At 40.3% G+C, this 16301-nt stretch overlaps 1 protein-coding gene across 1 annotated transcript in view; it reads right to left on the bottom strand.

The window, feature by feature from the left end:
- Nucleotides 1-16301, bottom strand: part of SHQ1 (SHQ1, H/ACA ribonucleoprotein assembly factor) — a 101768-nt gene that overhangs the window by 71196 nt on the left and 14271 nt on the right. Inside the window, exons 5-6 of the mRNA XM_058726214.1 lie at nucleotides 12698-12810; nucleotides 5778-5905 (exon numbers count right to left, since the gene is read on the bottom strand). Of these exons, the coding sequence (XP_058582197.1) occupies nucleotides 5778-5905; nucleotides 12698-12810 (241 nt within the window). The remainder of the gene's footprint in view (nucleotides 1-5777; nucleotides 5906-12697; nucleotides 12811-16301) is intronic.

The raw sequence follows: 16301 nt of genomic DNA, 5'->3' as shown, positions 1-16301 counted from the left end.
TTCCAGGTTTTTACCATTTCCTAACCAATGGGCAAGCAGCCTAAGACGGCAAGCTCCTTCTTTCTAAAGACTGGGGCCAGGGCACACACCACTTCCGTCATTTCCCATCACCCAGGACTTAGGCACAGGACCACGCTGAGGACGAAGAAGGAAAGCAAAGGGAGTCAACGGGGCAGTCACTAGCTGCATGCTCACGTGTCTAGCTCCAACTCAGGAAGCCCCTGAGGGGAGGAAGACTAAAACAGACACCAGGTGACCGTGATGCTTTTAGGAGCCCAAAAATTAAGTTGCTTTTTAGTATTCCCAAATCACTCTCTTACTAGCCAGTTACCCCATCCCTTCTATCTCTGTTCAACAAAAACTGCCCTTTTGTGGGGCGCCTGGGTGGCTCAGTTGGTTGAGCGTCCGACTTTGGCTCAGGTCACAATCTCGTGGTCCGTGAGTTCGAGCCCCGCGTCGGGCTCTGTGCTGACGGCTCATAGCCTGGAGCCTGCTTCTGATTCTGTGTCTCCCTCTCTCTCTGCCCCTCCCCCATTCATGCTCTATCTCCCTCTGTCTCAAAAATAAATAAACGTTAAAAAAAAAAAAAAAAACTGCCCTTCTGCTCATCGCAACTGGACAAGGCCAGAAGAGAGAGATTTCCTCACACATGTTGGGCCCTTTTCACATAGTTTCCCAAACCCACTTCTGTCCTCTCTTAGGAGCCTTAACTTTAACATGGCTTCTTTTTGTTTAAAGGCTTCCTTCCAGCCATTTTACACTCTATCCTCTGGGGGAAAAAAATCTTAAGCGCAGTTATTGGAAATTACTAGAAGCAATACCCCTCTACTCATTAAAATTTACTTAGTGCAAAAAACCAGATCTTCAAATATATTTATGTAACCATTTTTTAATGATGTTAGAAATTCTATGTTTAAAAAGTATGAGAAGAAACAGGAAATATATTTGCACAAGTGCTGCTTACATAAATGACAACGATGGGAATGCATTTGTTTAATTTGCTGGCAGCAACATAAAGATATGTGTATACTTTTAAACTTAATGCAGGTAGGTGTCAGGTGAAGCATTCTTTAAAGACTGGGATTTGGAAATAGTATTAATAACACAAACTGGGTGCAGAATGTCTCATTGAAGGGCTAATGTGAGGATCCCTTAATTTAAATACAAGCTCTCAGTTCAATTAAAGCAATCTGATTTAAGGAAAATATAAGAAAGCACATATTCACTGCATGAAGAACGTATACCTTACAAAGTATTTTAGTCCCCTAGTAATTCATAAGAAGGTTTGAGACAGTATTCTCATAGGTATAGTTTTGAGATGTTCATTACTTCAGCTAATAGCAAAGTGCCAGGTGTTCATGATGATATTATCTCACTTGAGAAAAGCCTTTATCCTAGTTGACTAATAAGGACTTCTGCTTCCAGATAATTCTAAATCATAAGGTAAGCATTCCCAGAACCATTTAATAATACATTTACTCATCTAAATGTTTATACCTTCATTCTCAAGTAATCACACCTGTATATACATTTAATCGTTTGTAAAGACTGACCTAGGAACTATAGGTTCTGATGTTCCATTACCCACAAGTAAGGGCCTCTGCATAACGTAAGTCACTTTCCAAGACCGTGTATGCAAGAAAAGCCTACTTGAATGTACTCACGAATTCTTGGATGCCAGGTGCCCCAACCTTTCCTTAAAACACACCACCACCTTTTTCTGAACGTTTTCAAGTCCATTTTGACTTAAATAGCTCATTAATAATACATAAATGCATTTAAATTCTGCAATTCAAGCAAAGGAACCAGAGATGATAAATAACAATATTAACAAAGTAGGAAATCACTAGAGAAACCAAAAGTCTGAGCTCCCCAAGGCCTTTTTGATTAGAGCTGTAAATCACATCACCCAAAGGGGAACTTGGGGAGGTTTGCACACAATCAGGTCTAACTAAGCAGCGGCAATGGAAATGACTACAGATGCGGTGCCAACAATACTTGGATGATTGCCACCATGAGTAACATTTGTCAAGCATTTGTATGACTAAGCTACACTACAAAGCAGCCTTGCTATATAGTTCACAACATTTCGGTTAATTATACTTCTATAAATAATCTACAGTCAAACAAAGGCAGCGGAAAGCTCAATTCATTTGGGGAAGACACTGGTGCACTAGCATGATGCAAATGGCCCGGGACCACCTCCCAATGTTAAAAAAAAACCCCAATCGGTACATGTGAAGACTGCAAAGGGGCTCCCATCAAAATGGAAAGTGACCTTCTTAACTTCACTTTGAACATTCTCTAGTTGTGTTACTTTGAAATCGTCCCTTCTCTCTAAATCCCCCTCCCAAATATCTGTCTTCTGTGGGGCAACAATTAAATAATCCCTGATCCGGCTCCTCTCGGAGGAATGCAAATCTGTCTATTATATTGTATACTTTCTGGAAACAGATCAAGGGAACCAGAAGAAAATGTGCTGCATTCAAACCTTTAGCCTAAATGGGTAGTCCCGCAGCGCTACAACTTTCAAAGCTGACACTGACAGTTAGCTCTACAAACATTGGAGAACTCACTGGTGCCAAACAGGATGTCCCCGCTAGGAAGTTCATTGACTAAAAATGTTATGTGGTGTCACACCATGCAACCATGTGCCAAGATTCTTGGGCTGAGATTAACCACGGAGAGACAACATGGGAAATGTGGTAAGTCCATCCTCATGAAACCAGAGCTCAGCAGGAGCACAGCATTTAACACTTCCATTTACAAGCCTTTGGGGAGGAAGACTGGGATCATTAATAAAAGTCTCCGTGTTGTAACTCAGGCCTTGAATGAAAATCATAGGAATCATAAAATCAAAGGAGTCATAAGTGAGGCAAAGACAGGGAGCAAAGTTCACCATCTAAGGCTTATCTGGAATTCTAAACAATCTAGCTTACTATTTTATGATGAGACTGAATCAAAGGTAGAGCCTTCACCCGCACTGCTGTATCTGCCTGGCAACACCCCACTGCAGTAACACAGAAAGGAAGGAGGCCAGGGAGGCAAAGAACAAAGAGGAAGTGGAAGGGAAAATACAGCACGAGCATGCTCCTTGAGTAGGCTAAGGACTTGAAAGTTTATTTCTTGGTTTATTATTTTTTTTGCCCATATTATCATCTGGGTGAACACACTTCAAAACATTTTCACAATTCTGGGGACCTCCAATACTTGACCAAGAAAAAAAGAAAGAAAGACAGGGGCACCTGGGTGGCTCGGTCAGTTAAATGTCTGACTCTTGGTATCGGCTCAAGTCATGATCTCATGGTTTGTGGGATGGAGCCCCCCATCAGGGTCTGTATTGATAGCACAGGGCCCACTTGGGATTCTCTCTCCCTCTGGCTCGCTCTCTGCCCCTCCCCCATTCACATGCACGTGCTCTCTCTCTCTCAAAAATAAAAAAATAAACATTTTTTTAAAAAAAGAAAGAAAGATCTCATTAACAAAAAACTTCCCCCTAAAGCTTCATAAATGTACAAAAATTTTAATTTCACAGAGAGGCCATTCAATTTCTGGCACTCCCACCATTGATGTTAGTCTACAAAAATAACCTCTAACATTTACAACATGCTAGGGATTTCAAGTACATCATCTCATTCAGTCATCAAGACAACTCTATGTGGTAGGTATAAAATTTCCACAGCAACCCTGCCAAGTTGCAAGATCACACAACTAGCCTGTGATAGAGCAAGGTGTTAAAGCCCGAACCCCATCTTTAGCTTATATCCCACCCTTAACCCTATACTTGGCACATTACGAAAAGTACTTTCTGTACAACAACACAGAGCTCAAGTTCTTCTACCTTAGATCACAAGTCCTTGCTATTTTTAAAGGTGATTTTTAAAATGAATCATCGGGGCGCCTGGGTGGCGCAGTCGGTTAATCGTCCGACTTCAGCCAGGTCACGATCTCGCGGTCCGTGAGTTCGAGCCCCGCGTCGGGCTCTGGGCTGATGGCTCGGAGCCTGGAGCTTGTTTCCGATTCTGCGTCTCCCTCTCTCTCTGCCCCTCCCCCGTTCATGCTCTGTCTCTCTCTGTCCCAAAAATAAATAAATAAATAAAAAAATAAAAAAAAAATAAAATGAATCACCATACTAGCTTAGCAGGCTACAACTGTTCTCTAAGCACCAGTCGGGATACATGTCACAGGTGTAATGAAGATGAAGGGACAGGAGAGGCAGTGGTTAAAGGGAAGAACTAGTCTAATCTTCTGTTACAATTACACACAGAGAACTAACTCAAAGGCTGGCTCTCACAGAAAACAGGACCTAGAGCAAGCTACAAAGGATCCAAGTGAAGCAAGTTCGAATTTAAATCAAAGAAAGGTAATGCCTTTTCTTGATTTTTAGGGCAACTAGCTCACCCTTGTGGACAGAAAACTTAACTACACAACCACCAATTTCCACCTGCACCACCTTATCAAAACACTGCACCAAATCTGGGGAAACTGATTGAGACCAGAAGACAGCCTTGATGATTTCAGAGTGAGCAGACATTTTAAGCAGACCTACGTGGCATATACAATTACCTATCTCAACTTTGTTAGCAATCCTCTACCTGAAAATGTGTCAATATAATGTGGGAGGTCTCTGAAAGATTCTTAAACTCAAATCAAATATAAAACCAAGGATTTGTTGAAAAGAATGTAACAAGAGCCATTATTTATAAATGAGTTTCTCTACTGCAGTAGTCAATTATAAAAGATTAAAGCAGCAGTTTTTCCATCTGGTAGAAATCACCTAAACTCTAACAAAACCAAACTACAAAAATACTTTGTACAGTATTTATCTCTTCCATAAATATTTACCAAGAACTTAGTATACAACAGGCACTCTGCTAGACAACAGAAATACAGCAAACGACAGACGACCGCGTTACTATGCAGAGAATCAAAGTACTGTTAGGCAATAGACTTGCAGCTACTTCAGACTGAGTGGCCAAAGAAGGTACTGCAAAAAACTGTAAACAACCCAAATGTCCCATCAGTAATAAATAGCCCAAATGTCCATTGATCATGATAAAAATATACAACAGAATACCAGGCAGCTATTAAAAGCTCAGGAAGAACCCTAAGTGCCCGACATGGAAGAGGTACAACATGTGCTACACACTGGAGAAAGTCAAGAAAGAACAGAGTGCGTGTGAGTCTGTTTATAAATTTCTTACAGCTAATATTCAGATGTTGGTATATGCACTGAAAAAACCCTAAAACTGTTAAGAGTGATTACTGTTTTTTAATACAGAAATAAAAGCCAAATCAGTATACCGCAAAACATGGGCCTTCTACTCTTGATCTATCTGAAACTGTTCTAATTCTAACATACAGACGTAATATCATGAAAAACTTGGAAAGGACATATCCAATTCAATCAACAGACAAAGGGAATGAAAACTAGGTCTTTTCCCACCATTGCTAATACTCAAATGACCTTACTACAGTGGAATGTCCAGATCTTTTAAGCAGATTATTCAACTATTACAGATGTCCTGTGTGTTCACGTCCCTAAATTTACTTAAAAAATAAAAATTTTTAAAAGGATCCCAATGATTCAACTGTACTTCAAAAGACTGTTCCAAGACCAGTCTAATCATCGAATAGCATTTTCCAGTCTGGGGTGAAGACTGCATTTCCAAAATCAGCAAACCAAAAGACTATCTTCCCTCCATGAGAGAATTACAACTGTGTGCTTAGTAACAGGGAAGACGGGAAACAAATGAGCCTAATTTTGAGTTGCTTACCTAATGCAGCATGATTTTCTTGCTCCTGACTCTTTCCCAAAGAGGCCATCATTTTTGAATATATGTCAGTCCACCAAGGATTATACTTCAAAATCTGTTCAACAGCCTCATCTTCAAAAAAGTCAGCTCTGGAAAGAAAACAGTCAACGAGCTTGTTACATAGAATTGAGCTGAGTTTCATTTTTCTTTTAATTTTATCTTAACTCCTTATGTTTGGTATTAGAAACAGAGATTGTTAATTCAAAGTACAGATCAAGGAAATGAGCACTGTGTTCACTTTCTGAGTGGTCACTAATCACCATAAAACGAAAGCTGGGGTCAGACTAAAGGGATATGTGACATTTCTGCTCTCCTCAGAAACAAAGTGGAGAAAGGACCAGTCCTTCCCTTGAAGGCCCACCCCCGTACTGCACTGGCATGGAATGAGGCAAATCTGAACACAAAATGGACTGAAGCACTGAACTTGGGCTAGGTTTTTAAGTACCACCTGTTCTGGTAAGGTTACAATAAAGGAAAGAATCTTTTAATTCTACCAAAGGAAAAAAAAATAATCAACAGGAAATACAAGATACTGCACACCCACCCACCCCCACACACACACCATTTATTAGCATGCGCCCTCATACTTTCTACCAAGATGCAATTTCTCTTACTTAGCTCTGCTAGTCCTAATAGTCCCTTGGCTTAAAACTATTGGAAAAGAACAAAGCAACGTTTGTAAAGGAGAGAAAATTAATTTGCGTGTACTTCACTTTCTGGGTTTTAACTTGCAAAATAACTGCTACCTTCAAAATAGGTTCCTGGAGGACATGTATTCAGAAATTCTACCACCTTGCATTCAAGGCTGAAAACTGGTATTCGTGGGAACAGAACAATAAAAAAGTAGAACTCATGGTGAAAAATTCATTTATATGTCAGTTAATTAGAAACTCAAGGAATTTTCACAGGTTGATTTTCTAGCTGATAGTTTTATGACCTGAAATATTTTTTCTTTCAACTGAGATAATGAAATCTTTCTAAAATTAGAAACTCAGATAACTGAGTTATTAACTGAGTTAATTTCTGATTAGAATATCAGATAACTTACTGAATTCTTCATACATGCCAAGTACTGCACTAAATACTTTTCACCCATCACTTTCTTAAATTTTCACACCATCCCCATAGGTAGGGGGTACTACTAACACTCCCATTTTACATGGGTGGAAACTGAGGGTCAGAAAACTTGTATATCGTGGCCAAGGTCAGAGAACCAGTAAGAGTAAGAAGTGTGGCCAGGATCTGGACCCAATTAAGTCTTACTCCAGAATCCAAGCCATTAACCAATATAAACATTCCATTTTTATGCTTGAGGAAATAAAAGTACATATGGGACAAAACTGAATAGCAATGATCTTGAAATAGTAATTGTCAATTATCAATTTTTGTCAGGTACATGACAGATATTTCAAAAAGATAAGTACTACAAGTAAACAGCTAAAATGCTTTAATAAAAGTCAACAGGAAGTACTGACTCTGCCCTGTGCCAACAGTAGTACTGACTCCATTTTGGGCACTGGGGTTACACGGCTGACAAGAGACATGCAGTCAGGGTCCTTACGGAACTTACAGTGTCATAGGAGGGCCCAGCAGTCACAATATAAGTGCTATGTAACTACTATGACCTAACAGTACGAGCATCTATGGCAAAGTCAAACTGGGATGACAGGGAAGGTCTCTGAAGCCAATAGGTGAATGACAATTAACAGTTAACTAGACTAAGACAGGTGGGAGAGAGTATTCTGGCTCCAAGAATAGGTAGCAAAGGCCAGGAAACAAGAAGGCACGTTTAAGGGGGCAAAGGGGAGTTGAGGATAGCTGAAAGCAATACGCTGTAGTGACAACAACACTGTAAGCCATGTCCAAAAAATCTAGTGGATATTTGTCACTAAAAACGACTAGACACTTAAAACCTTTTACATATGGGTCTCATATCAGTGTGCTTTGGCCCACTGCTCTCACTGGTCTGGAACATGGTCTAGGAGCAAGCCCCAGAGCACAGAAATCATGGAGGCCTGGAAGGGGGTAGTAGCAATGGACATGGAGCAAAGTGGATCTGAGCTACAGTCAGAGGCTAGAATCCTTAGGATGTAGACATAAAGGGGGCCAGGAGTCAAGGTCTATATCCAGCATTCCAGCTGAGACAGTTCAGTGGACAACAGTGCCCTCTGACGAGACAGGAACACAGGGACACTAAACAGATAGAATAGCTGGAGACTTCCGCTTGGAACAGGCTGAGTTTGAGACATCCTTGCAGGACATACAGAGACTGGCGCAATAGGCAGTTAGCCACACAAATCTGATGCTCAGGAGAGACACATGGAATCGTGAGCATTTATTAAAATTTTTTTTTTTTTTCAACGTTTTTTATTTATTTTTGGGACAGAGAGAGACAGAGCATGAACGGGGGAGGGGCAGAGAGAGAGGGAGACACAGAATCGGAAACAGGCTCCAGGCTCTGAGCCATCAGCCCAGAGCCCGACGCGGGGCTCGAACTCACGGACCGCGAGATCGTGACCTGGCTGAAGTCGGACGCTTAACCGACTGCGCCACCCAGGCGCCCCGGAATCGTGAGCATTTAGACAGTGACGGAGGCCAAGGGAGAACACACAATCACCCAGAGAGAACTTGGGAGAATGAGAAAAAAGGACTCCACATACTGGAGGGCTGACGACACTTAAGTCAAGAGTTGAAGAGCCCATCTAAAATGATTCTGGGTCTCCCTAGAAGAAGTGATGGGAAAAAAAAACAAAACAAGACCTTGTAAAATCTACCACTTCCACGCCCTCCCTCTAAAAATTTCAAAATGTTTAAATGACTCTTTTGAGTAAAATCTCACTAATATAGTCCCAATAGTTGAAAATGTAATGGCTTATCCTTTACACTGTCCATGGTTCAAGAGTTTTGTGAACAAGATCTGAAGTTGACTAATGTTCTACTTTCCAAAATAAATTTATTTTCAAGTTTCTAAATGTCATTCACTCAATGAGCATTTACCGAGTGCCCCATGAAAATGCAGCATCAGGGAGATGAGGATCAGTAAGACACTCCTGACCCTTCAGGGCTCCACGATGAAATGGGAATGGATACAAAGAGAGAATATTGTAACATCAAGATGATCTGTCACTTGGAAGCCCTGAGGATCAGGGCTTCCTCTGCCAGTCTGAAAGGGGGTGTGCCAAGGGGTGACACCGGAGCCCAGTCTTAAAAGTTATCCAAGCTAGGTGGAGCAAGGGAGAAAACAGCTGTCACAGGAGTATCATGAATACAAAGTGTGCAAGAAGTGGTGTGGTACAAGCAGAGAAATAACTAAAATTCATTACTGCTGCAGCGTACAGGGTAGACAGGGACAGGCAAAAGAGAAGCTCCAGACGTAAGCACAGTCCAGATCACAGAGAACTTTCTACACCGTGCTAAGGAGGCAGAAGTTTATATACTTTAATTGATGGAGAACCCAGTGAAGATTTAAAGCAGATGTTCACTTTCAGTACTTAAGACATGATACTGGTGGTTTTATGGTTGATGGATTTGCAGGAGTCCAGGCTGGAGGTGGATACACCAAATACAAAGTCATGAGACTGCTGCACTAAGCCAGACATATAGGAGGACCAGAAAGAGACTGAGTGAAGGAAACAGCAAAGAGATAAATGGTACCACTTCTGGATGGATTAGAAGTGTGGAGAAAGAAAGGAGTCGAAGATAAATCCCAGGTTTCCACCCTGAGTGACTGGGGTGAAAAATGGTACACTCCACCGAACAGAAAATGCAGGAAGACTTTCCAGGTAAAAATGATGAGTTCAATTTTGGACACTCAGCAGAGGAGGTCAGCAAAATACCCAGTCGCTCTCCAAACCCTTAACAACATGACTTTTCTTCAGAGCACTTATCACAATCCAAATCTTGTCTCCTTCCCCACTAGAAAGTAAGCCCCATGAATGCAGTGACCTTGTGGTATTCACACGAATCCTCAGTATGTGTGACTCTGCCTGGCATGCAGTTCAATCAAACTGGGATTTGTTGAACAAATTAGTGCATTATGTGAAAGAAGAAATCGATGAGATTTTCCTCTAATGCTTTTTCCTAAGCTTGCCATTTTGAATAAAGAGCCATGCTGGAAGCAAGTGATCTTCTTCCCAGCCTCATCATTAGTACTCAGAGCCTTGACATTCCTCAATTCATCCAAAAGCCACATGAGTGTATCAAACTCTTAAACAAATTTACAGCACTGAAAAGTTACAATTTAAAATGGCACCCCAAATGCTAGGGATCATTTTTGTACCTCTTCTCATCTCACAGATATTTAGAATGCTAACTCAATTCTTCTATTTTCTCCCAAAGAAGGACATAGGCAGATTTATGAATTGGTTCAGGTAAAAGATATGCTGACAATTAAAAAAAAACAATATGCCTAGGGAAGGAAAGAAAAACCACTCTCGGCAAGAGAAATATGAAAACTTGGCTATGATAGGCAAAACAGGAAGGCCTATTAAAGAATGTTTCCAGATACCTTCAACAAACTGTAGTGTAAAAATAATGCCCAAAAGGAGTTACAAATAGCAAAAAATAGACAATCAAAAACAATGCATGTTTATGGATCATCTGTTATATGCCCAGTATTCTGCTGGGCTGCAAAACACACAGCAAGGAATAACATCACAGAATGGCCTCTAGATTTTACAACACAAGACCTAAAAAATAATTATTATCCTAAGTCATTTAGATGTGCCTTTGAAAGGTATGAATTTTTCTATATACTGAATTTACCTCACTGTGTTCTGCCTTAGGATAGAATTAAAATTAGTTTTCCTTAAGCCTGTAAAATATCAGACACCATGACGAGACATCACGACCAGTAAGAAGTCACACAACGTGAAAGTCTCATATACTTCACAATGACATATATCATGTATTACACATGTACATTACATTCACGTACATAAATGTCTAACATGATACACGCAATGTATTGTCTGCATGGTAGGTAAATTGAAGCAAACCTTTTCCTCCACTGTATTAACCATTAAGAACAATTTAAAAAGCACTGAGCTAAAAAAAATTTTTTTTAATTGAAAATTTAAAAGAATTTTACTTGGACTTCACTAGCATTAACACATCTGGGTGAGTCAGTCAGCCAATATAAATAATGGGTAAGAAGTAACACAAAAACTACAATTAGCCAAAGTCTTACTGTTACTGGAGGAGTCACAAAGAAACTTTACCGCACAGCTCCCACTCTCTGACCTGCCCATGACTAAATTTAAACCACTCGTGTAAGAACTCTTCTTTAAATAATGGAAAGAATAGCTCATGCATACTATTAAAGAAAATGAGCTTCTGGATAAAGAAACACAGAAGATGGAGAAAAATAAGGACTGCATATAATATCACACTGCTAACTATAAATTCCAATTTCCTAATTCTCTCAGGCCATGTCGTTATTCTTCCAGTTTTAGAAGAGAAGAGATAGGCAGTTCTTCTAATTAAGCTCCCTCCCACTTGAAATTTTACTCTTGTAAAGCTCATTCTGTTTTCATGCTGGCCCGAGAAATTTGCTGACAATGAAATTTCCCACTTTAAATATTCAGCATGATTTTAAATAGGTTTCTTCAAATTACTCTTCAGTGGACCTTTAAAGCCACAATTGGAGAGATAAAGGTAATTAGAAATGGCAGTATAAATGGAGCTGAATCTCTCAGATGTCCTCCAAAATATAACATACCCTGCTCTTACCCAGTTCGCCCTAGGATGTTGAACAGTTCTGACCATTTATCACTACACATCACTCAATGCATTTGCACATCACAAGATATATTTCTGCCATTCCAATTAGTCTCCCACTGTGTCACAGGAGATAGAATGTTAATCACAAGAGTAACAGCAGTTAAACTGAAATAGTGTACATGAAAAGGAAATACAAAATGACAAATGGAAAGACTCTTTTCAAGTCCTGACGGAGCCACTTAGTAGTGGTATGACCTTGGGCAAGTCCCTTAACCTTCTTTACCCAACTGTTGTGAAAACGGATTTAAATAATCACTTGAGAGCACGTGATAAGCTGAAAGCACTATACAAATATAAGGGAATACGATGATTACAGCTGCATGTATAACGGTTTAGAAATTGTTGGCCCAGAGCTTGGGAAGAATAATAATTGAGGCCTACATCAACATAGGACTCACATCCTAAGAGAGTCGAGTATCCACAGAAGCCAGGTGACAATCCCTTACTTGGAAGAAGTACTGCTTTTGTGGCCAAAGAGAGACATCACAATGCTCAAGTGATTATTTACCTCTGCATCAACTAGGTAAGTTTGTTAGGCAAATACAAGCCTGCAAGTGACACATTATGGCAAAAGACACAATTAAGGCAGATGGGAAATACAACAAAACTTAAAATTAGATCTTATTTATACCCTACTGCAATGAACAATTATTTGTTAATTAGACTCAGATCTTCAATTACAGGTGCTCGGAGATGAAGTGTTGGTAAAACCCTGGATCAGCCAAGAAATGTAGTAAATGTAGATTCAAATTCTTAAAAAAAAACTGAAACATCTTTTCATTTACATAGACCATTAATTACAACAAAAAGTCTACTGAGAAGAACTATAAATATTCTCACGAATGCAGTGTTCTACTTTTAAGCCTGGCAAGGAAAAATTTAAAGAAGTACATTAAGAGTTCTCCGATGCTGGAATGTTATCTTAGAAAGATCACAGAGGCTTAACACTTTGTAGGTTAATTCAAAAGTCAATTAAGGTTCTGAGCCATCACTAATTTCAAGAATCCCAAAACCACAGGCCTAACATAGTTAAAAAGGCACTCCAAAAATTTTCAAAGCAACGTCAGGTCAATTAAACGCTCAAAAAACTCAATACTCACAGATAATGATCAGGATCAAACTTGGCCAGCTCAGCATCCAGGCGTTTCTGCCTTCGTTCAGGTGCAGGAGTGAAATCTGGATCCTTAATATCAATAACATCACTCAATTCATCCTAAGAACACCCAGAAAAGAAAGAATAATTGCTATCTCCTATTTTGTCATCGAAAAATCTAATTTTGCACAAAAGGCCAAAACAAAGGAACAATCTGATCAGCAGGCCGTAATACTACCTGTGACATGTAGATTCAAATCCAGCAAATGTTTGTTAAACACCTACTGCTTCCCTGTTAGAAGTTTTCACATAAGTTATCTCATTTAATTCGTACAACAAAGTGATCAATATATATCAGAGACATAAACGTTCATCATAAATTTTTTTAATGTATATTTAATCTTGAGAGAGAGACAGAGCACGAGCAGAGGAGAGGCAGAGAGAGAGAGAGAGAGACACAGAACCCAAAGGAGGCTCCAGGCTCCGAACTGTCAGCACAGAGCCCGATGTAGGGCTCAAACACAAGAACCATGAGATCACAACCTGAGCCGAAGTCGGACACTTAACTGACTGAGCCACTCAGGCACCCCTGAACATTCATCATTAAAAAAACAAAAAACAAAAAGCAAAAAACAGAATAACTCCCTGCAAGCAACAGGAACATTCAATTCTCCATCTCTTCCCCATTTACTCCTAGAGATTTTAAAGTTATTAACAGCATGTTTAAATACATTTCTAAATTTTTCTTTTAATGTTTATTTATTTTTGAGACAGAGGGAGACAGAGCGGGAGTGGGAGAGGGGCAGAGAGAGAGGGAGACACAGAATCTGAAACAAGCTCCAGGCTCTGAGCTGTCAGCACAGAGCCCAAAGCGGGGCTCGAACCCACGGACCGTGAGATCATGACCTGAGCTGTAGTCGCACCCTTAACTGACTGACCCACCCAGGCGCCCCTAAATACATTTCTAGACTGGAAGATGGAGATGCTCCTGCCATGTTAGCAAACAGAACCTTAGATAACTTTTGTATGCCCATAAATCTCTGCTCGACCAGAAATCCACTAGACCCAGTCAGCCAGTCTCCAGAAGCCAGGCCAACCCTGGATGCTATGCTTACTTCCTGGTTCCCTCTTACCCCAAACAGGGTTGACTGTGTGGCCTTAGCCAATCAGACATTTCCTATCTTTCTTCCTTGTTATTCTTTATCCCATTAAAATTTTCTGCCTTTCACCCATTTTTCCAAGTCTCCCAGTGAAGACTGTTCACTTCCTAAAGCGTTAAATAAAGTCTGTTTGTATCACTGAAAACTGTCTTCTTTAATCACTTTTGAACATCTACATGCAGACTTTCCTTTTGTTTCTTCCTAAGGACTAACTCAGCTGGTCTCAAATAAGGATTTCCAAATAAAACTTACATATAAAACTGTGTGTGTTCCACTTTATGAGCATATTTAAGAATTTTTAAGGGCAATTTTGATGCATATGACTTTCTATCTGCAAACTTAAAAATCTAATCCTAATTGATATTCAATTTTACCGTAAAAGTCTTCACTGATGTATACACACACAGTGATACAGAGCATGTTTCTTAGGTCAAATCCTACAGAAAATAGGTATAGTAGGAAAACTGTCTAGGAAACCATATAATCTTTTTTTGTTATTATTAGAATTATGAAGCCAAAAAACCTCATACAATGCAAAATATCCCTATAGCGACATCTTTTTTTCAACCTCCTCATTCCAATTACTGACCACAAGTGAGAAGTATAGAAACTGAAAGAACCTTAACTAAAAAGAAATCCAGGGAAATTACTCGAGAGAGTCATGGAGGGAAACTGAAAACAGACTGGCAAATGGAATGACAGGTTAGTGCCTAATAATCGAGCTTAAAGTCGAGAGCCGTGAGGCAACCTCACCACAAAGAAATGAGCTACAATAAGCCGAAGGAGCCAAGGAGACACTAAGATAAACACTCCCCACACAATCCAAATTTTTGCATTGAAAAAAAAAAAATTCTCTCATTCCTATCACAATCCACTTAGCTCAAGTAATATCAACAACATTTAACCTAAGCACATTCTAATACAATGAAAGGGCCCAGAAAACTTTTTGGATGTCACGTCCAGAATACGTTAATACTTCTAACTACAAACATTCCAGGAAAAACCAGATTCTTGGCTGTCCCCAAATAAAATTTTGCATTCCAAAAGTTCCCTTACAATTCACTTTTGGGAGATTAAGAATATATTTCCCTATAGAAATACTATTAAAACCAGTATTTATGTGCTCATGGTAACCCACAAGTTTATTCCACTTATAATAAACTTTAAATAGAGTACTCTCCATTCAAAGGGCATACAACCCTGTGGCAATGTTTCCATGAAAAAATGCTTTCAGAGTTCCACTGCAACCCACCACAAACATCTCTTCCCCAAGCAGGACAATCTGGACTCTTCCCCTCTTCCTCACCTGCCTGAAATGAAGTCCTCCAGGCACATAGCCAGAAAAGTGCTGACCGTAGGCCTTGGGAGGAGAGGTCGAGTTGTACTGGGCCCACTGGACTCACGTCAGCCAGATGGCTACCACGAGAGCCGTTTCCTGCCCATGGACCCCAAGTCCTTCTTCCCAGCACCCTTAAGTCACACATTTGCTTCCCTACTAGCCCCAAGGAGTTCCTTGCACATACATACATGTACTCATTCACTCACTCACTCACTCACTTCTGAAAGCAGCCCAATGAAGCAGAAAAAATGTGAATCTGTAGTCAGACAAACTGAAATTAAAACCCAGCTCCAGGGGCGCCTGGGTGGCTCAGTCGGTTAAGCGTCCAATTTCAGCTGAGGTCATGGTCTTGCAGTTCTTCAGTTTGAACCCTGTGTCGGGGTCAGACCCCGGAGTCTGCTTCAGATTCTGTGTCTCCCTCTTTCTCTGCTCCTCCTCCACTCAACGCTCTCTCTCTCTCTCAAAACTAAAAATAAACATTAAAAAATTAAAAAAAATAAACACCTCAGCTCCAGTCTAACTGTGCATCTTCCCCGAATCTTAGCCTCCCTTCTGTGAACGAGTCTAGTGACACCTCCACCATGAGGCTGGGGACTAGTTTCCCTTTGCTGCTATAACAAATTACTACAAACTTAGTGCCTTAACACAACACAAATATATTCTCTTATAGGTGTGGAGCTCCCAAGTCCAGAGTCAGTCTCATTGGGCTAAAATGAAGGGAAGGCAAAGCTGGTTCCTTCTCAAGGTTCTAAGGGAGAATCAGTTGCTTTGCCTCTTTCATCTTGGAGGGTAGCTTCCTCATTTCTTGGCAGGTGTATTAAAAAATTGTCCCATGACAATGCCCTTACTCCCTCAGCTTCCATCATCATGTAGCCTTCTCTCTTTTCACTTTGACTGTCTTACCTCCTTCTTATAAAGGCCCTGTGATTAGATAGGACTCACCTGGATAATGCTGGATAATCTCCCCATCACAAGATCCTTAACTTAATTGTACATGCAAAGTCCCTTCTGCCACATAATGCAATATGTTCACATGTTCCAGGGACTGGCACACACAGACATGCCAGGGAATGGGGAGGGAAGGAGCATCATTCTGTCTACCACAGGCTGTT

Source organism: Neofelis nebulosa, chromosome 4 (genome assembly GCF_028018385.1).
Source record: "Neofelis nebulosa isolate mNeoNeb1 chromosome 4, mNeoNeb1.pri, whole genome shotgun sequence".
Lineage (NCBI taxonomy): Eukaryota > Metazoa > Chordata > Mammalia > Carnivora > Felidae > Neofelis > Neofelis nebulosa.
Note: the sequence above shows the minus strand (reverse complement) of the source record. Positions and strands in the feature narration are given on the sequence as shown.